We start from the raw sequence: 21925 nt of genomic DNA, 5'->3' as shown, positions 1-21925 counted from the left end.
GCTTGACTGGAGAAAGTTACACCAACAAGGTGACATAGTCAGCAGAAGTCTTGCAAAAGGGCACATTGGGTCACAGTGGGGACTAGGTTGTGTCCTACAACCAGTGACATTATCTTCCTCCTTTGATGTTTAACTCTGTCGCCCAAAACCACTTTGTCAAGTAGACATAGTGTAGGAAAGTTAGGCCATTGGAGGGCATGTCACAGGAAAAACTATCTGGAGTGCACCCCACCTCATGCCCTTTGGATGTTTCGAGTTGAGCATGTTTCCTCTACCGAGCGCTTTCAATGTTACATTCTCTGTCCACAGGTCCAAAGCAACAAGACAAAGTGATCATGAACTATAGTCTCTGAAACCATGAGTCAAACAAACCTTTCCCTCTTTATGTTGATTGCCACAGCAACAAAAAAACTGACTAGGACAAATGGTGATATCAGGCATTTAGACCCATCACTCAAATCATAGTAGTTTATTGGCTTGCACAATGGAGGTTGTCACAGCTTCCAAAATAACATGTCCTCAGGGGTGATTATTTTTTATTTTAAATGTCTTACTTATTATTTTGTGTTATATGTGTGCAATGATGTGTGTGTGTGGATGCACATGCCACAGTGCACACGTGGAGGTCAGAGGAAAACTTTGTATGGTTGGTTTTCTCCTATCTTTATGCAGCTTCTAGGGATGGAACTAAGTCACCAGGCTTAGTGGCAAGTGCCTTTACCCTCTGAGTCCTCTTCTCAACAGCTGTAAAGTTTTTAACTTATCATCATCATCATAATTAGAGGGGGAAAGAGAGTTTTGTTTGGCACCATTAATGCAGGTCCTAATGTCCACCTGAGGCTGCTGTCCTGAGGGTAGAGTCCTGCACAGATGGACGCTGCCAGCCTGCATAAGAGGATGCCAATGAATCCAAGATGGAACAGGAACCAGGGGGAAGATGGGTCCCCATGAACTGCTCCTTTTGCTTCTGCTCTTAGGACTTCTCGACTCCACAGAAAGCACATGGCATCAAGGTCCCTTATAGACTCCCCCAGAACAGACACTTGCCAGCCACAAGCAATCCTTTAAAAGACACAGCTAGCATGGCGATGTTGGCAAAATTCTCAGGCTTTCTTTCTTTTTTCTTCCTTTTTTCTCCTTCCCAACCTTAACTGTTAAAATTCATCTCCGGCATTTTGCACAAACGAAAGACACCAACAGCCTCTTATCAGATCCCAAATCTGTCAGCCAGTGTCTACCAGCCACCTAGAGCCAAGAGACTCTTAGCACATGTGTGACTTGAGCTGAACAGGGACCGGGACAACAGCACAGACAGTTTTGTTCTGGCACCCTCGTTCCCAAACATTTGCTCTTTTGGAGGCCAAGAGGCAGCCGTGCCTCCGCTGCCTTCCCTCTGTGCTGTGGGCTCCCAAGTACAGTTCCAGCATCACTCAGAAATGCCTCATTGTCATCTTTCTGAAGGGATCAGTTTGCATCTGCAGTGACAATGGCCAACTTCACTCTTTTCCCACCCTTCCACATACACCCAGGTCTCCAGAAGGGTGGAGGTGCTAATGCTGGACAGAAACCACAGGTATTAGAACCAGTTTGTCTGAAGGAGAAGAAGAAAAAGGCCTGTCATTCCTGGGACAGATCAGTCCTATACCCATCTTGAGTTTCAGGCTTCTACCTCAGGGATTCATAGAACATGTCTTTGGTGGCTCAGTGACTGGTTTGGAGCACCTGCCAGTGGGCATCTCTCTAAGACAGTCAGGAGACATAGACATGAAGAACGTAGCCTCCTTGAAGGTTTGGGTTAACCCAGCTCTATATTCCTGGGGTTCACCCACAATGAGTCCCAACAGTAGTAAGAACCATAAAGCATCTATAGTATTCTGGGAGCTTTATTTGTGCCCTCTTGTCAGATACACACATTTATTTTTGCAGAAAGTGGTAGGAAAAGTTAGAAAGTTAAGGACATTTCTTGAAGTAGCAGAAGAAAAAGGCTCCATGTATTTTCCCTTTATTCTCTTACTGTAACAACTGATAAAGAGTGAGTGAATGAATGAATCTGTTTTCTAAACGGTTAGATAGGGAAAGAACATGACCCAAGGGAGAAGTCAGTCTGCCTATCAAAGCAGGGATTCCTCTACATTTGCTCTGGTGAGAAGCAGCATCTCCAGGGGAGCTCAGAGAGTCATTAGAGGCACTGCATGTCCTGTAGTTCACAGCAGCCCTAGCACTTATGGGATGGACAGTTAGAGTATGGCCTTTTGGATGCTTCAGCATCCCAACACAGACAAACAATGCTTAGCCCCCGTTCTACTGCTGTGACAGAATACTACAGGCTGGATAGTTTATAAATCGCAGAAGCTTCTGGCCTACCTGCTGCATCACAACATGGCAGGACAAGCGAGCACACAAGACAGAGTGAAGGAATGAGGCTGAACTCATCCATTTAGCAGGAATCCACATCCTCAATGACTGGCTAGCTCTCAAAACCTCAGTGGTACTACCTGGGTGAGTCCCCAGGACCTCATCACTTGCTAAAGATCCTGCCTTGCTATGCTGGTACAATGTCAGCTAACCCAACATGCATTTGGGAGGGAGCACTTAAGCCATAGCATAAAGGATCTCTTTTTCACTGGGGGGCGGGGAGAGGCACTTTGCTGTTCATCTCCCTACTGTACAAGAGGCACTTTGTGCTCTGACAGCATCTTCCCCCAAAAGATTACCCCTCACAGAAGAGTAAATCTGATTTATCCTCCATAAAATGAAGCAGAGGGAAAGGGCTAGGTGCAGAGGCTGTAGTGATTGACCCATCAGCTGTCCACTTCCCTGAACGACAGTAATTCTTTCCAAAGGTAGAGAGAGCATCCTTGACCTAATCATCAGTCTCACTAGGCTCTGCCTATCAAAATTTCACCGCCTCACAGGGCTGGTCCATTGAAGACAAAGCTTCCTTAACTTGAACCTTTGGAGGACACCCCTAAATCACCGTGTCCCATACTTCCATCTCCTCAACCATGGGAGACCAGTTCAAACCCTTGGGGATCTAATGAAGATGAATCTCTAACCCAGGGTGTGGGAACAGGAAAGCATTTGGCTCTCTTGGCCTTTAATATTCAAATTTTAAATAAGAGACCCTGTCATTGTAACTCTTCACATTTTTTTGGTGCCTTTACTCATAAGATAAGGTTCTCATTGTTCATTATTTTTATTATTTTTTGAGAATTTCATAGATGAATACACTTTATTTGCATTGTTCCCATCCCTCCCTGCCTCCCTCCCTCCCATGTCTCTCCTCATCCCCTCTAGAATTCATGCCCCTTCTTCCACAATTATTTATACGTATATACAAAAACTACTGAGTTCAATTAGTGAACTGTATTTTTCCTCAAAGACTAGGAACTATGTGTACATCCCCAGCTCTGTGGATCCTAAACTGATACTTTTCTTTCTGCCTAGACTCCTACCCAATTCATCTTCATACATCAAAAATAAATCCAGATAATAGTTCCCTTATTGTCTCTTCATTTTGCTTTTTGTTTCATAGTTAATCCAATATTTATTAGAACATATTGTGAAATATTTAACATACACACAATGTATATAGAGATTCATATTCAAAGAGCTACCAGCCAAGCACCACCCAATGGGACAAATGAGGCATTACAATATCCTTGAAGCGCTCAGCTCCGGTCCCTGGTGCATAATGTAGTCTCCATAAATAAATACAGCCCAGAAAATAGAGTTGATATTGGCCATGCTTTTCTTTACAGAACTGATGCATCTATTTGCCTCTCCACAGAGTCTGTTTCACTCTTTTTCATGTTTTATACATACCATAAGTGAGTCTTGATATTTGTATTTCAATGAATTATGAATGAATCTTCATGTCTATATTGTTTTGTACCTTGATTTTTCATCAGTATCACATCTTTTGAGGTGTATGTGTACTTACACATATGTATACCTACATATATATGAGGGATGTATATTTGTATATGTACACAGCAAAATCACTGGGTCATGGTCATGCATTGTCACTCTCATTCTCCCTTGTATGAATGACTGTATCATGACTCATTCATGTGTTCACTATTCTACTAGTGGTCATTTAAGCTGCTTTCACTTGTTTCGTTTTAAAATTCAAACAACACTGCTATGAACACTCTAGGGCCTGTCTTGCTTTTGCTCAGGTTAAGCCATCTTTGCCTTCTTAGGCTAACCCAGCCTAATCATGATATGTTTGCATTTTTATAATCCTCTGAACTTCCTTGGAAATGTATCACAGAAACCTGTGGTCACGAGTGACAGGTGACCCTTTTTTAGGAATTGGAAAATCCTTGAAGCTTCATAGAACTCAGGGTGGGTGGGACAGGAGCCCACCCTGCCTGTCCCAGGTCCCCATACCAAACGTCCCTTTGCTCTCCTCCTTCTCAGAGACATCGCCGACCTCATGTTTGCTCACACGTGGAGCAGAGTCAGAGGGAACCCTGCACAGGGAGCCAGCCTTGCCCTTCACCAGCAGGGTCCCAGGCTCGCAGCTCCATCTTGCCCTTGGTCCCTGAGTCACAACCACCATTTAGCAGTAAATTCTGCTGATCAGCCTCATTGACCCACAGCTAGAGGGGGCTGTTCCTGTTGTGACAGATTGACAGCGACTTGATTAGAACCTACAACACCCGGAATTGTGCTCTTGTGAAGTCATACCTGATAAACAGCATCCACCTGCCTCCGGATCTCTCTCAAGCTCCCTGAGGCTGGCTTTCAGGGCCAGGAGAGCCAAGGGGGATGTGGAACAGCCAGTAGGAAGAGTGCTGGAGGCTTCTCTGCTTCCTGTGAGCAGTTTTCTCAGAAGCAATGATTGCCAGGTCCACAAAGTCCCATTGTAGTGACTGGTGGTGATGGAGGCCTGCTGGGATCAGCATGAGCGGCTGAGCCTCCCTGGTACTAGTTTCCTCAGGGCTTTCGTAATCGCTCTGCTACCTCATTGCTTCTCATCAGAGCCCGTGAGCCCATGAGGTGGGGATATTTGCCACTCCACGGGGCTGAATGTAATTAGACGCAGTGAGACACAGGTGGCCCTATTTTATTAAAGTAAAATTAAAACAAATGCAGCCGAGAGGAAAGATCAAACCATGAAACTGAACAGAAAAAGGACTGGACCAGAAAGTTCTCTGCTGTGTGTTTGGTGCTGATCCCTGAGGTCAACAGGTAAATTGTCTTTTAAAGCCATTTTCTCGTTTTCTCCCTATTTTGAACTAATTCTGTCCCGACACCCAGCACAGATTCAGGACTGTTAACCAGGAAAAGAGGGGTGGTCTCCTTGGTAACTGTCTGCACAGTCTGGAGCTGTTGCCTGAGGTGGATCTGAGCCCAGCACTTCCCGTTGCTCCCCTTGCTCAGCTCAGCTCAGCTCTCAGCTCTGCCGGAGGGCATCCAGAAAGGGTTAGAAAAGACAGACACCCAACAAGCCTATGTTCAGAGGACAGCATCTGTGGGTGATGCAGCCCCTGCTTCTCCCTCGGGATCTTTAAGTTCCCTCATTACCGTCTGCTGCAAATGTGTTCATTTTTCCACTTTACCCCCAGTCTCCTTCAGATCATCAGAAGCATTGCTATAAAAATGAAATAGTACCTTTTGACTCCAAAACTTCCACCAGGGAATCTAGCTCAAACAAACTAATCTGCAAGATGAGACAAGCCTTATGCATGAAGGGGTCCACTGTGGGTTTTGTGCTGGTGACTGACAGCAACTGCATCTAAAGCAAAAAGTAGACGGGCCTATGTAAATTAAGGCATCTAGTGGTCCACAAAACTGTTACTCAGTAGCAACACAGGAAAGCATCTAACAATCTGGATGAATAGTCCCACACCAGAACATACATGGTCAATGATTATTGGTCTTTAGCCTGTGGTATTTGGGAAGTGTGAGATCTTTAAGGGGGGGTACTGCCTCATAGGAGGAAGTTAGATGATTAAAGACATGTCCTTGAAGGGACTGTGAAGACTCCACTGACTCTGACTCCCTTCTCCCGCTACCCCTTCCCTTCCCTCCCTTGCTCCCTGTACCCACCTTCCTGGCTACCATGAGGCAAACAACCTATGTGTTCCCACCATAATATCTCACCTTGCCACAGGCCCAAAAGTAACGTGCCAACCAACTATGAGTAAAAACAAATAGATCCGAATTGCCTTCCGCAGCTCTTCCTACTCCTGTTCTTTTGGGTAAAAGGCCAATGTTTATTATCATTTAAAATTTAAAAGATCCTGCTGCTTCCTGTATAGCTTTTGGTTGTTCATTTAATTATTTCTCAGGTACTTTCCATGGTAACAAAAAAAACTAGTGTATGCAGTGAGTAAAATGTACATTTGTAGGACAAAGGGAGGCAGGCTATCTGCCGTGCGGTGCGAGGCCCACAGCTCTAAGCAGGAGCCTCTCTCTCTGCTCTGGTGACAACCCTGGATGCTTTTCCTGCCTCTGCGAGAAAACATGTGCCAAAAGCAACCTAAGAAAGGCGGCTTACAGAAGGGAAGGTTCTGTTCAGGCACAGACGGAGCAGACAGTCTATGACGGCAAGGCCATTGTGGCAACCGGGGCTGTGAGGGACCCGCAGCCAGGAAGCGGAGAGACACAGGCTTCCACTTGTCTTTCTCCCTTTGCATGCAGTCAGGGACCCCAGCCCACCCGAGGGTGTCGAACTCATTCACAGTGGCTCTTCCCCTCAGTTAAAGCTCTCTGGACCCACGTGTGCTCCAGATGAACCTGACCAAAGGGGCAGGTGGGCCCTTCTGCTGCCTCTTCCGGGTTAGTGCTTCCCTTTGGCTTCTGCTCCTCCCTGGCCTCTGAGTTCACCTGAGCTGGAGTCCTGGCGAGCTGCTTCAGCAAGAATCCGCTGCCCCTGTCAGACTGGCATATACACCGGCAATGCCAGCACCTGGGAGGCAGAGATAGGCAGTCATGAGTTCCAGGCCAGTACGGAATAGATGGTGACTTCTAGGCTAGCCTGAGATACAAAGAGAGAGACTCTATCTCATCCTAACAAAACAACAACAACATGAACCCTCAGAAAGTTGTTTTCTTTGCAATATGATCAATAAAGCTGGAGGACGAAGTGCTAAGCAGAATAAGCCTACTAGTCAAAGATAAAGCATTCTAATCAGGAAAAACAATAAAGAGATGCATTGTGTGCCACAAGGAGTATAGTTAATAATTATGTATGATAAAGTTGAAAACTACTAAGGAAATAGAACTTGAATGAGCTTATATGGATGATATGTATATATAAAATTAAAGATATGGTAATTAATTTTAATGTGGTAATTGTTTCAGAATCTAGACATATAACATAAACATCACATGCTCACTATAAATATGTGCAATTTATTTGTATTATTTAAACGTGAATAAAATTTGTGGAGAGAAGATGTAGCTCAGATTACAGAGTATATATACACCTATTTTTGCTTTTCTTTTTTGAGATAGGTACTTAGACTGGCCTCAGACTTGTGGTCACTTTCCTTCTACTTTCTGAGTGCTGAGGTTATAGATGTATGTCCCACCACTGGCTTATACATATGGAGGGATTTGCTTTACAGGATGACCAGGTACTCGCTAAGTGTCATGGGCTAGCCTCAAATTCACGAGTAACCCTCCTGCTTTCTCCTGAGAATTTTTTAAAAATGATAGAACATTGTATCTTTTTATCATGATGTCCTTTTGGGCCATCTGATAGTTGATTATGTCCCAAATTGCTACTAGTATTAACTAGGAAAAAAGATGTGTGGGGATGTATGTTGGTAATTCCAGCTCTAGCAAGACTGAGGCAAGAGGACCATGAGTTCAAGGTCAACCTGAGATACATAGTCAGAGTTCTGAACAAAACAAGACACCCAAACCATCACAAAGAAGAGTAAAGCTGTTGAGAGTCAGTGAGTGTAGACACTGTCAGGAGCTGCTCCTCAAGGTTCAGTTGTTATCAAAACACAGGGAGAGAGAAGTATCCCTAATGACACTCTGACCTGGTTTTCTCCAAGTCTTGGCACCCATCATTAGGGGCAAAATACTCCATTCTTCACTAGATAACACTTGTATTACTATCCCAAAGTCATCAATGTTGAATTGTGGTCCTGGAATTAATGTTCTGGAGCCAAACACTGTACCTCAGAATGTGATCATACTTGGAGCGTCCCTAAAATGAAAAACAGGGCACCAGCAGACAAGGGGGCAGATGACAAGAAGACAGAGAGAAAGTGGTCATCTATAAGATGTGGATAAAGACTCAGACAAACTATATCTTGTAGACAACAAGCTCTTAGTCATCCAGTCCCCACAACTGTGAGAAAATGAAGGTGCTATATAAGCACTCAGGGTTCTGGTTTGATGTAAGAAATAGCCCCAGACTCATGTGTGAACAATTGGTCCCCAGTTAGGGGCACTACTTGGGGAGGTTGGGGGTGGAGTCTATCTGTGAGAAATGGGCTGTTGATAGGGCAGACCTGGAAGGGCCTGGTCCGACTTTCTGTCTGAGCTGGTTCTGCTCTGACCCATCAAGGTGCACCAAGCCATGCTACAGGCTCCCACTGCTACAGATGAAGCCCCTTCTCAGTCATGTAGACTGAATCCTCTTGAACTGTGAACCCAAGTCTTTCCCCCCTTAAGTTGCTTTTGTCAGATACTGAGTGACAGAAAGAATAAGATAATTGATACTTCCAACCCATGGTACTTCCTTACTGCAAACTAACACATCATCCAAGCTATGTAGACTGTCATTTCAGAACACCACTGAACTATGTCAAATATTTAGACTATTTTATAAAATACAAGGAGGTGTTTCAGCAAAGTTTTCTTCATTATATACTCACATGCCCGTGACTCATTAGCTGACATATTCATGGGTTTAACCATATGCTGTTTGGCTCATTTCATGTGTATCTTTAGCTCATTTCACGCAATTCTTAAATTATTCATGTTCACTCTAAAAGGACTTCGTGTATTGGTAAGAAGAAACCATGAAATAACTAAATTAGAGAAATGAACAACTGAATCCAACTGAAACTGAACATCATTGGGTTGGAAGTCAAGTTTACTGTGTTCAGAGTGATAATATAAATTGGAGAATGGGACACCACCAAGTTACTTTCCTGATTATATACATGTATGTAGACTGATTTACATATTCTGTGCAAAAATCGTAAGGGCAGTGCAAGTGGAGCAGAATATGTGGGAGCTGGGGGGATCTCACACACACACACACCTACACACACATACACACATACACATACGCACATACGCACACAGACACATACACACACACACACACACACCTACACACACATACACACATACACATACGCACATACGCACACAGACACATACACACACACACACACACACACACACACACACACACACACACACACACACACACTTTGTGTGGAAGGACATTTGTCTTATTTTCCAGGAAGTGATGGAGAAATCCAGTCTCATTGACCTGAGTTCTCAGAAAGGTCTAACTCCAGAAAATGAGGGAAGAAATGTCAGAAAACAAGAAGTCAGGAGTACAGCCCCCAAAGTTTCATAAATTCCTTCCTAGCCCTTGACTGGCTTATGTGGATGAGGGTCCAGGAAACCCACAAGAAACACTAGCTGAGGGGATAAAGGCACACAGTACATTGCAAAAGTCTGCCATTTGTGTTCTCTAACCACAGTGAAATTAAACTTTCTCTACATCCCTAAATAATTACAATGGGTATTACAGGGAGCAGGAGTGAAGTTGGAAAATGAACTGGTTTAGGGGACTGTGGTGTTTGAATAAGAATGGTCAGAATGGTCCCCATAGGTTCATGTATAAGAATGCTTACTCACCAGGGAGCGGCCCTATTTGAGAAGGACTAGGAGGTGTTGGACGACTAAGGGTATGTGTCACTAGGGGTAGGCTTTGAGGTTTCAAAATCCCAAGTCAGGCCCAGTCTCTTTCTGTGCCCGTGGATCAGTATGTAGCTTTCAACTACTCCAGCACCATGCCTGCCTGCATGCTTCCTGCCATGATGACAATGAACTAACCCTCTGAAACTGTAAGCAAGGCCCCAATTAAATGCTTTCCTTTATTAAGAGTTGTATCAGTGAAAAATTTTCAACAAACTCCAGTGAATATATTTCATTCCCTTTTTACATTTGGAAAACTGAGGCCCTGGGAGTGGTCTGTCCTCAGCTCTGGGTTGCTAGGGTAAGTAGCCATGTGACAGTTTACTGACAATACCCTAAGACAAGAGTTCTCTTTGTAATTGTGATGACTCCCAGCAGGAGTGAGGCCAAAGGCTCTGTGAGTTCTCAGGGGTCTGGGAGCTATTTGGATGGTTCCAGATGCTGAGGTGGATAGTCTGTGTTCCTATATTAAAGCTGCTTGAGGTATCTACAAGGAAAAGTGACTTACATTGGACCAGGGTTAAATCAACCCTTGCTGCTACAGGGGACCCTGGCTGGCACGTATACCACTGACTAGGGTTGAGAGTGGGAAATGAGTAATTGATTATCTGACAATTACAGTTGTCTGGCAAATGAGAATCTCTTAAAAGCCAGGATCCTTGGAAAGAGATATTGTTCATTAGTTTCTTGGTGGTAAGAAAACAGCACACACAATGGAGACAAGTCCTCACCTAGATGCCTGGGGCTCCAGGTCTGGCCTTGCTTCTGCCACAGACATCTGGGAACTTTCACAACCTGCACCAAAAGCTGCCATGACTCTGCCTGCCCTTTCTCTCCGGCTCCACCGCCTTCCTGCAGCCTGGCCTGAGCTACTAGGAGCTGTGCAGTCTCCCTAATGGTCGCTTATTCCAAGCTGCTAGCCTCTGGGTCACCTATAATTGCTTTCTTGACATTTAGCTTGAAAAAGTGACAAAGGGCTTAGCATTTTGATTTCTGGCATGAGATCCTGTCCTGTCAATGGTACCGCAAGCCCTGTGGGGGCTCTGTGTGCAACTGGACCAATCCCCACACCTTTCAGTACACAGGACACGCGGCATAGCAAAAAAATGTTTTCCATGGACTTCACCTTGAGTTATGGACATAAATAAATTAGCCTGTGTAAAAATCTCATCAACACTGCAAGGAAAGGCCCCTGGTAGTGTGTAAACATCTCTCTAAACTGCGAGCCTCAGAGTGCAATGTTTCATATCCGCCACCATCTTAAACAGACCCAGCAAGAAGGTGCGGAAGCTGAGCCATCAGCTGCCTCCTTCCTCGGGTCGCAGGCTGAAGCACCTCTCCCTTGTCTGTAGGCCCTGGACCATAGAAGCCAGGAAACAAGTGCTAGCTGGGCTGGCCTCTGCCACATTGTTCAGTTTGGACTCCACCTTGGCTTCCCAAACCCCACCCCCCATGCCCTGCTCAATGAGGACACAGCACAGGAGAGGGGTTGATATTTAAAAAGGGTGCCAGGCCCAGGATATACAAACAGGGCTTGCTTAATTCTAGCCAAATACACAGGAAGGGAAGGGTGAGAAATGTTTTCTGTGTAGTGGAAGATGCTTGTGAGGAGAAGGATGCCTGGTTCTCTCCCTTCTAGAACACATAAAGTTGTTGCATGGTATATGTTGTGTGTGCTCCCATTGCTCCATTGCGACCCTGGAGGGTTAACACAGCACACGCAGCAGAGCAGCCTGGGGCTCAGTGGTAGTGTGGTTCCTCGGTTTTCTGGTTTTATGGAATACTTAAGTCACTGTAGCTAGAGTGGGCATTCTGATCTTCACAGCCAAACTGTCCAAATAATGCAGCTAGCCGTTTTACACCCACGGGGCTGGGGGAAATTCACCACTAAGGTAGGGTGCTGGACGAGTCCAAAAGTTTCTTTCAGGTCAGACCTTCTGGTACCACATTTTGCAGAACCCTCCCTGTGCTTGTGATCTTTCCATGAGGATGCTGGCCCTCTGGGACTCTGTAACCCTCACTGTCCAGTACCAGCAGCTATGGCACATACTGTCATTTAACTCTTAAGATGAACTGGGACCCCTTCCTTCGGGTGTGGCTCTATGCTTTAACTTCCGTTTGCCACAGTGCAAAGTCAGGGTTCTCAGTCACTTTTAATCATGTCCATCTTGGCAATGCACCTCCATGACCACCCCAGTAGTTCCCATCCCTAATGCTGCACTGAACAAAACCTGGAAGACTTCCCAGGCCTCTTCCTGGCCAAGTGTAAGTCCCTATAAAACTCTAACTACAGCTTGCTGGATGGACACAGAGATGGACAGTCATCTGCAGGCCGGGCCCAGCTGGAATTGCACAGCATGACCTGTCAGAGCTGGTCAGCCTGAGGCGTGAGGCAGGGAAGCCTGTGTCCTTTAGCTTTTCTCTACTGGGGCTCTGTGGTGGCAGAGCTATATAGACAGGAAGCTCCCTGGGCTGCAAAGAGGCCTTGCAGTCTGTGCTTGCCAGGGCATGGAGGTGATGAATGCACAGAGACAAGGGCAAGGACCAGCTGCCCTGGCAAAGGAACCCTGATTTACCAGGCGCTGTTTCCCTCATCAGCAGGTGACAGCAAGGCCCACAGTGCTTCCCTCTGGTGGGAGCTGCGGCTTGCATGGCATCTTAAAGGTCTGAGCATGCAGGCTAGGGCAGAAGGGTAGAGAAGAAGAGAGCTGGCGAAGGAGGGACACAGAACAGCTGGAGGGAGAGGAGGGAAGGAAAGAGGAAGAATAACGGAGGGGTCTGGGAGAGGGCATGGAGGAAGGGAGGGAGGGGAAGATGGGAGGAGGAAGCCGAAAATGATGGGGGAGGATGGAGAAAGAGAAGAAGAGTGAAGGGAAGGAGGGGAAGAAAGGTAGGGGAAGGGATGGAGAGAAGGACAATGTTCTGGCCTCTGGACCAGGGATTTACTCTGAGGGAAGAGAAACAGGAGCCAAAGGGAGTGACCTGTCATCCTTAACTGCCCGTGACTATCAAGACTTCCTTTTCCTTGGCTAGTCAGGGGATGAGGTGATTGCAGCAGCTGAGAAAGCTTAGTGAAGCCTGCTTCTCAGAACCCATCAAACCTCTGGTCCCAGTTGCTTGAAGCCCTTGGAGCTTCAGCCCTTGAGGTGTTGTTTCTCACTAAGTATTAACAGTTCCAGTTTGCTGCACTCCAAGATCATGCACATTCAGGGTTATGGCCCCAGACTCCAGACTGGAGATGGAAACCCCGACCTCTCACACTCCAGGAAGCACTCTATCACTGGACTCCACTGACAACATTCAGCCTCATTGTTTCTATTCCTTGCCACTAGGAGGCAAGTTCCTGGAGATTCCAGAGGGGGTGTGTCACCTAAAGGTGCAGACACAAATTTGACCATCTGAGAACCATTCTTCTTGTCATGGGTGTCAAGGACAGTGCATGTTATTCTGTTATACATGCCCTCATGTGCCAAGGCCACCAATAGGCAGAACACATGGCCAGGACACTGATCTGGACAGGCCTTCCTTGGCTGGCTGCCTTAGTTCAGTGCTTGCAAGCTTGGAGGCCCTCTGAGTCTCAGCAGTATGGCCTGAATCTCCCTGACCCTTAACTGACGCCCATGCCATATATCTCTCAAGGGACTTCCAGGTGCAGGGGTTCACAGAAGTCATGTGACAGCTCAGTGTCTCCTGGCTAGGTTAGACTTGCAGTCCCCTCCCTGGTAGGAGGAGGAATCTTAGGTGTGACTCTTATTGCAGAATCTTAATGAGAAATGAAAGTGGTTTCCCTGGTTTTGGTGATGGATTAGGTTCCCAGGACTGCCATTACAAAGTTCCCTGTAGTATTTTGAATGTAATTGTCCCCATAGGTTCATGGGAAGGGGCACTCTTAGGATGTGTGGTCTTGTTGGAGTAGGTATGGTTTTCTTGGGGGAAGTGTGTCTCAGTTCACTTCCTGCTGCCTGAGGATCAAGAGGTAGAACTTCCAGCTCTTTTCTTCAGCACCATGTCTGCCTGCATGCCACCTTCCATGATGGAATGGAATAAATCTGAACTGTAAACCAGCCCCAGTTAAATGTTTCCTTTATAAGAGTTGCCATGGTCATGTCTTCCGAGCAATGAGACCCTAACACATACCCGAAACTGGAAACATACTTTGTCTGACGTCAAGTGTTGAGCAGATCTTCACACCCCTTTGAAATCTACAGCGATCTCTCCATCTCCCATGACTTGCTGACAATCATTGGGAATGCCGAGCTCACAGAGAGCTCTGCTGGAATCTGTCTTCATGTGGTCCTCTTCTCAGAAGGACATCAGCCATTTGGGATAGGGTTCATTCACCCAGTAAGATGTCACATTAGCTAATTATATCTGCAATAAGCCTGATTCCAAATAGTCACACTCTGAGCAGCTGCCTGCCCCCTACATGCTTGCTGATAATGGCTACCTCTCATCAAATATTTATCCCAGCACTCCGCATCTTCCATCAGCCTCCAGCATCTTGTCAGGCCTGAAATCTGATTATTAAGGCTGGTCATGAGTAAGGCAGGCAGACTACAAAGTGCAGGACAGAAAGGGGAAGACATCAAAGCCCTGTGCTCTCCCTTAAAGGTCGCCTTCTTTCTGGAAATGGAGGCCTCCTGGAGGGAACAACCCCAGGAACTGGCCAACCTGGCCCTCTGTGTGTCTCCTGGACTTAGGGCAGCTCTTGTTTCTTTCCTTCCTCTGCACAAGGGCAGAAAGTGGGAGAAGTCCAAGCTCAGGGCCAATGGGCTGGACCCTGGCCTTGGGTTTATGAGAGCAAATAGCTACCTTGCCTGGCTCAGATATGTGGCTCTCTCTGCTTTCAAGGGAAGCCTGGCATTTCATCAGTGGCCTCTTTGAAGCCTGCCCTTTGCAAAACAAAGAAGAGAAGGCAGAAAGGATGGCAGAGATCCAAAGGTTTCCTGGACAGGATTGGTTTGGGGGTGATGATCTGGTTCCAGACCACTGTGATAAACTGAATTCATCATGAAGCAAGTCACGGGCATCTTTGGGTTTCCCAGTGCATATGGCTTACCTGATACTGCCTCTGTGAGGTACACAACAGCTTTATGTTAAAAAATTCATACATTTACCCTAAAAAGCACTGATAAGAAATACTAATGGTCATTTGAGTTGAAGGAAAATGGGAATGACAGGCTTGCTCAACACAGGTTGCCATGAACCTGCAATTTGTCAAAATGCAGGATCCATGACCTGCGGTCAAGCAAGCACACAAAAACCAGATATGCTAGTATATCCAGTTTCCGAGGCCCTTCTCTGTGGCTTAACTCATTACATGGATGGAAGAGTCTGTCAGGCGAGAATCATGCCTGGTGCTTAATGGAACCCAGGGACCAATTAACCACGAAGAGAGCCAATGGGCCAAGCATTTGTACACGACTAGCAAGGAACTCTTCTATTAGTGCCTGCTTTCTCTTTCCCCCAAATAAAAGACAAATGCTATGTCAATGCTTCTCAAAAGTGATCCTTTATTTCCTGAACATCCTAAAGCAGACCCATTTATCAAAAGATGACATATGACTCCAGTTCATAAACAATGTGTTTCCCCCTATTCAGTGAGTCTTGGAACTCCATGAGGGCTTCAGCCTTGGTAAAACTAGGACATCAAAAACGGCCCTCCACACCCAGCAACTGCACAGCGGCCTCCTGCACAGCCTGGTGGACACTACTGACTTCTCTCTGGGACAGTGTCCGCTCCATGTGGCGGTAAGTAATGCGGTAGCAGTGGCTGGTCCTGTGTGTCCTGGAGAGGGGGAGACAATGCAAGCAGGTGAGTGAAAAACATATCTGCACAGAGTGAAAGCAGTATGGCTTATTCATGTACAACAGTTGCTATATCACTATGGTGTGGTATCACCTGCTAAGAGCAGACCTAGTAGGTTAGGATCCAGGCCTCTGTCATGTGTCACCACAGAAATACCACTTACCACTAAAGACAACATCTTTTCAGTGTGTGGGAGGGTGATGGTTAGCAAAACAGTAGCTAGAATAATGGAGACACTGGTTCCTTCACGCTGGATACACTTCAGCCCCCCATTTAAGTGCCACCTACAAGTTTGATGTCCTGGGCTAAGCATAGAGTCTGATTGCAGGACATAGGGCCTGGAGTTCTGAGCTCTTTCTGACTCCCCAGGATATATGACAGTATAAGTATTGGGAGTCAATGTCAGTGAGTGGCCTCTACCTTGCCACGGGATAGAAAAGAACTGTTTGTAGACCACACTGCAGCAAATAATGCCAGAGACAAGTATAGGAAGTATCACCCCCAGCATCCCTATGGACCTAGGAAGTACTTACACCATTCCATGCACACCAGCCATTCACACATGTTGGACTGAGACCTCTATTTTCTCACAGCAGTGCTTATGCTTATATGGGAGGTGCAATGACATACTGGCATGGTGGCCTCATCAGAAAGAACAAAAGGTTATAATTTGTGTCACTGACCCTCTCCTGGGCTGCCTCTCACTGGCTGTGTGGATGGGGGGGGGATCTGAACAACCTACTCTGAGTAATTTAATTTCTCTTGTGCATAATGAGGAATCATGGTAACTCCTTTTTGCCAACCACAATAGCAGCAGAACCAACCCTGGGTTCTCAGGTGAAGAAGCTACAGCAAAGCAAGTGGCTCCGAGGGGGCGCCTCTCTCCATGATGTCACTCATCTCTGAGCCTGACCTGGAGAGGCCACAGCACCTCCTGTAGGTAAGTAAGGGCTGGATCTTCAGCCATGCCAGAACCTTGGACAAGTGGGTGTCAGGTGGACCGGCACCTTGGGGAAGCCCCTCATGGGAAGACTAGATATGGTCACCAGAGCCCAGAGCCTCAGCTTCCAGGGCCTTCCTGGTGTTTCGGGATTGTTCTCACCACCTGTTGATTTTAGGTCAGACTTGGATGTAGACAGACATTGCTTGGGAAGAGAGGTGTCCGTCTCTGTCCTAGCCCCCAATATCTCCTCAGTCTCTTCTTGTAGCTCCTTCATTTCTTCCCCACCCTGGCTTGTCCACTTTACTCTGCTTTCTTTTCCCCTCTCACCCTGAGCCACATTTGGGAAGGGTGAGCTTCTAGGACAGGGCCTGTCTTTAGCTGGACATTGGCAAAAGGCAGCAGAAAGAAGTTACCTCCAAGGTGTTCGAAAGTTCAAGCTAGCTGGCATGTCCCCTTATTCTTTAGCCTCAGCAATCTATTTTAGGTGAGGGAGAACTGCCCTTCCTTCAACCTCCTATTGCTTTCCCACTCTAACCCAAATCATGAATTGAGAGCAGTCATAAGTGGGAGACCCAGGTCTGTTCAGCCCCTGAGATTTGCAGGACTGCGGCAAACAGCCAAACAGGTAAGAAACAGGACTCCCTGAAGGGAGGATGGCCTTGGTGAGGAACCCAAACGTTTGAATCGGAGCTCTTTATGGCATCACACCCTACACGACAGTCCTGTAGCCCTAGTGCTTCTCAGCCTTTTACTGGACACATAAATTCAGTCTGGTTGACATCTTTATTGAGCAGACGGTATCACCATCCCCAACATACATCTGTGATCCCAGAATGCAGAAGTGACTTGTCCAAATTCAAACAGTAGGACTATGTGGCAGGACTAGAATCACAGCCAAGTAATGTGGTAGGAATATGAAACATATGTGTTGCTGTGGAACGGTTTAGCGGGTTTCAAAACATTAAATATATTATTACTATGTAATCCTAGGTATATGCTATGCCCCCAGAGAACAGAAGGTGGCTGCTCAAACTAAAAGTCAGACAAGAATTTGCTGCTGAGCCTCTTGATCAGGCCTGCAATCCTGGCTACCTAGGAGTTCAAGGCTAGCCCTAGCAGCTTCATGAAACCCTGTTTCAGAATGAAAAGCAAAAGGAGGGCTGGCTACAGAGTTCACTGGTAGAGTATTTGCCAAAGATGTGTAAAGTCATAGGTTCAATCACCAGCAACACACACACACACAGACACACAGACACACACACACACACACACTCACACTCACACACACATTTTCCTTTATGTTTAGTCATTAATAACATCTGAATAAGGGTATCAATAAGTTTAGTATAGTCAGAAAATTGATTACTATTTGGCAAAAAAAATATCCAACTAATACTGATTAGTGGAAACTAGGAGAACTTCAAAACCAAAATACACAGAAGCCATACATATCTGAAACATTCAGACTAGAGAAGTGTTCAAAAGTACTGAACTAAACATTTCTAAAATGTCTAATTCCATGTTATGTGAATTTCATTTCAATAGAACAGAAACAAGGCTTAGATGGTCTGGTTTTAGAACTCAGCCTAACCACTGCACTCAGGAGCTCTACCAAACATACCCCCCATTCACATCCAAGCTCTTGCTGTGGTCTGGATTCAGAATCTCACCAAATGCCCCAGCCACTGAGTGGTTGTGGGGCCTTTAAGGTGTAGGGTGTAGTTGCGAGACAGTTTTAGGTCATTGGGGGTAGATTCTAGAGGTGGGTAAGGGGACCTCAGCCCCTTTTACCTTTTCACACCCAGCCATAGGGTAAATGAGCCCCTTTGACCATGTGCTCCTACCCTAATGTCTTTTCACAGGCTCAGACTAATGAGTCAATTGGTCATGGACCAAATGCTCAAGACTATGGGCCCAAGTAAACATGTCATCTTTTCTCGGGCATTTCTCATATTAACAGAAAGCAAATACATCCAACTTCCTGTAAGTAGAAATATAGTTTTAAAAGGACCAGGAAATACCCATAATGAGCACTGCCTAGATTCCTTTCTGACTCAAGGAGGACACGGCTAGAGACAAGGATGACCAGGATGTTCTTTGAGTGGGACACAAAGACACCGATAAGGGTCTTTCCTACTGTAGCATCTTTAAAAGGAGGACGGCAGGCAGCTGGCAGGGAAAGTAAGGCACAGAGAGCAGGCAAACAAGGCAGTCTTGGGCTGTGGGCAGCAGGCAGTTGCTATAGTTTCTATCCAATTCATAGGGCCTGGCTTTCAGGATGAGCAGAGTGGGCTGTACAATCTGGAGCGTCATAGATAAATTAAAGATTACTCTTATGTACCTGATAGTTTCTACTCATGAGAAAAATAAACAAGATTATCTATTGTTAGGAAGGTGAAATCCCTTTGTTGACAAGATGGAAGATAAGGGGGGGGAAAACACTTAAAAACAAACTTTCACTGCCTTGTAATACTGCCTGATTGTAAAATGAGCTAGCTACTGGCTAGAACTTGACTTCTGCCTTTTTTTTTTTTCAACAGAGATTTTGATGTATTATCTTACGGTGTTTTCAACTAGGACTGGTTCATTTATAGACTGCTTTAGTTATTCAACAAACAGCGTCTTGCAGGCACTGAGCTGGACAATGAGGAACACAGGAAGAGAATGGACAATCTGCCACACAGCAGTGGGCCAGCAGGCAGCAACAGGAACCTCTGAGTTTCTCCTCTTCAGCAAATGGTATTTCCCGTACACTGCATGGTGCTGTTCATCTAGTTACAGACTGTAAACACTGCAGAAACCACATAAGAAATCTGGGTCACTATGCCTGTTGACACTGAACACAGACGACCATATCTGACTGTCCTTGCCTACTTCTGAATGATTCATGGTGCTCACTGTGCCACCACACTCATGCTTTTCCTACCAAGCCTACTGTCCACTCCCCTTTGAGGTCCAGTCCAACTGGGGGAACTAGAAACATGACTTACTTTCTCAGGGTCCTTTTCCCTGCTCCACTGTGAATTCCAAGGTTTACCCAGTTCCACCTCCTACCCAAATCCAGATGCTCAGGCAGAAACTGAGAGGTGGGATGGGCAATCCCATATGAGCCATGGGGAGAGCTGGCAGGACAGTGTAGGACAAGCCAATAGGGAGGGATTCCATTTTAGTGCCTCCTCCTCCCAGACTCCTAACTTTAGACCAAGGATAAAGCTGCGTAGGAGCTGAGAATAGTCACGTCTAGCTCAGGAAAGGCCTATCAAACTGATGCGTAAACGGGCTCAGCAATCTACTCCTGGGTGTGCATCCAAAGGACATTTTAACCATTGTGTTGATAGGATACCTGTACCCCATGCTTATAGGCACAATATTCATAAAGTCAAGATCTGGGATCGCCACAATCATCCATCAATGGATGCATGGAAGAAGAAAGTGCAGGGAACACACATTCAATGGAATACTATACTATTCATTCTTATAAAAGGTAAGATCCTGTCATTTTCAGCAACATGGATAATCACAGAGGACATTATGCTTAATGGAATAAGACAGAGAGAAGACCAATACGGTATGTTCTCTCCTATGTGTGGTACCTAAAGAAGCTGGTCTCAAAAAAGGAAGAAGGGGACTGCCAGAGCCTGGGATTGGGATGCCTGGGATTGGGATGATAGGTCAACAGGGGCAAAGTTATGGAAGATGCCAGGAATGGGCTCCAATGGTCCATGGCAAAGCAGCTGACTATGGCTAACAATTTTGTTTTTAACATTTTAAGTCGGTTATGAGAGGATTTAAAATGTTCTCAACACAAAGAGATGGGAAATGTTTGAGGTAAAGAATATGCCAAACACTTTGATTATTATATCATTATACAGAGATAAAAATATTATACTATACCCCATAAATATGCACATTTGTATAGATTTTAACACAAAAAGCTGAGCAATAAATATCTTAAAACCAAACAAAATAGAAAAGTGATAAAGATCAATTATCAAGAATACTGTGAAGAAAGCTTAGAGTGTGTTACTGTGAATTTTCAGAAGGATGCAGCAGTTCTATGGAACTTACTGGAAAGAAGGAACAATGGGTCAGAGGGCTGGTGGGGGTGGGAAGAGTTCTATTACAATCAGTTCACCTTGGCAACCAAACTATCTCTGAACTCGAAATAAAACCCTTTGTCACATGCGGCCCAAACCCAGTTCCTACAGCATCTGTAATAGTATGTGTTTCCATCTGTGTCAGAGCTGCTAGTCTGTGTTTTAGACACCTCCCAGAATAGACTAGGCATGACCAGTGGGCACTGCAGACACTGTCTATCCAATGGAGAAAAGCTGCTGTCCACAAGAGCGTGGCTTCAGCTTCAACTGGTTCCTGCTTGCTGGAGACACATGTTCAGTCTGAAGTCCCATGTCATTAACACTCTGCTCAGTGGGGAGAGTAGGTTCATCCAGTACTTTCATAGGCTTGTTGAACCCAGGCAAGAAGCCCAAGGAGGGGAGACAGCTCCATGCCATTTCCACGAGCAGAACTGAGAGCTGATGAAAGTGGTTGAATAGAAAAAATTTTGACTTTGGAGTTAAGAGAAACCTGGTTCTAACTCCTCCTCTCTCTGTTGAGATCTGGGGCAGTTTGTGTGACCTCTTGTGCCTCAGAGTCCTTGCCCATGGAGTAAGACCTCCATTCCTTCTTAGGCTCTCTGAGGACTGGCTGTCATGAATGGATGTTCAATACTGCTATCATCCACTTATTGGTGGGGACACATTCCAAGACCTCCAGTGGTTGCCTGATGCCAGAGATAGCAACAAACACTACAGATACACTTTCCAAAGTATATATGCCTTTGATGATGTCTGTTTTAAAATTTAAGCACATTAAGAGGCTAAAAATTGTAAAAACAGAAAAATTACAACTATATAACAAAAAGCTTGCCAATATCACTACTCAAGCTTTGGGCCATTATCAAATTCAAGTCTACTTAACTCAAGGATTTTCATATCACACAGCTGATTTGATATCTGAGAAAGCTACTGGATGATTGCTGCGTGGCTATATAGGTAGTGTGTATAGGATGGATATACTGTAAGACAATGGGTGAGGTGGCACAAAATTTCATACTGCCCAAATAATGTGAATTAGAACTTATGAATTATTTACTCCTGGAATTTTAATATTTTAGATTATAATTGACTTCATATAACTAAAACTGCTGGAAGTGAAACTAAAGTGAGGGGGTCCTACTCATTTGTTCCATTTTCCTCATA

The 21925-nt window shown here is 45.5% G+C and overlaps 1 protein-coding gene and 1 long non-coding RNA gene across 5 annotated transcripts in view; both read right to left on the bottom strand.

Annotated features, from left to right (window-relative positions):
- Positions 1-4971, bottom strand: part of LOC110340233 — a 111113-nt gene extending 106142 nt beyond the window's left edge. Inside the window, exon 1 of the long non-coding RNA XR_002382022.2 lies at positions 4696-4971. This is a non-coding gene — a long non-coding RNA (uncharacterized LOC110340233). The remainder of the gene's footprint in view (positions 1-4695) is intronic.
- Positions 4972-15405: 10434 nt separating this feature from the next.
- Fars2 (phenylalanyl-tRNA synthetase 2, mitochondrial) overlaps positions 15406-21925 on the bottom strand; it is a 402667-nt gene continuing 396147 nt past the window's right edge. For 3 of the 4 annotated variants that reach the window (XM_040755833.1, XM_040755832.1, XM_040755834.1), the window contains one exon: positions 15571-15700. Coding sequence is in view for 1 of the 4 variants with exons in the window: in XM_040755835.1 (XP_040611769.1) it covers positions 15562-15700 (139 nt within the window). In the remaining 3 variants the exon portion in view is untranslated. Of the gene's footprint in view, positions 15701-21925 lie in introns of all 4 variants that reach the window. The other variant, XM_040755835.1, reaches the window with a different exon arrangement.

This window comes from Mesocricetus auratus, unplaced genomic scaffold (assembly GCF_017639785.1).
Source record: "Mesocricetus auratus isolate SY011 unplaced genomic scaffold, BCM_Maur_2.0 Super-Scaffold_100013, whole genome shotgun sequence".
Classification (NCBI taxonomy): Eukaryota; Metazoa; Chordata; class Mammalia; order Rodentia; family Cricetidae; genus Mesocricetus; species Mesocricetus auratus.
Note: the sequence above shows the minus strand (reverse complement) of the source record. Positions and strands in the feature narration are given on the sequence as shown.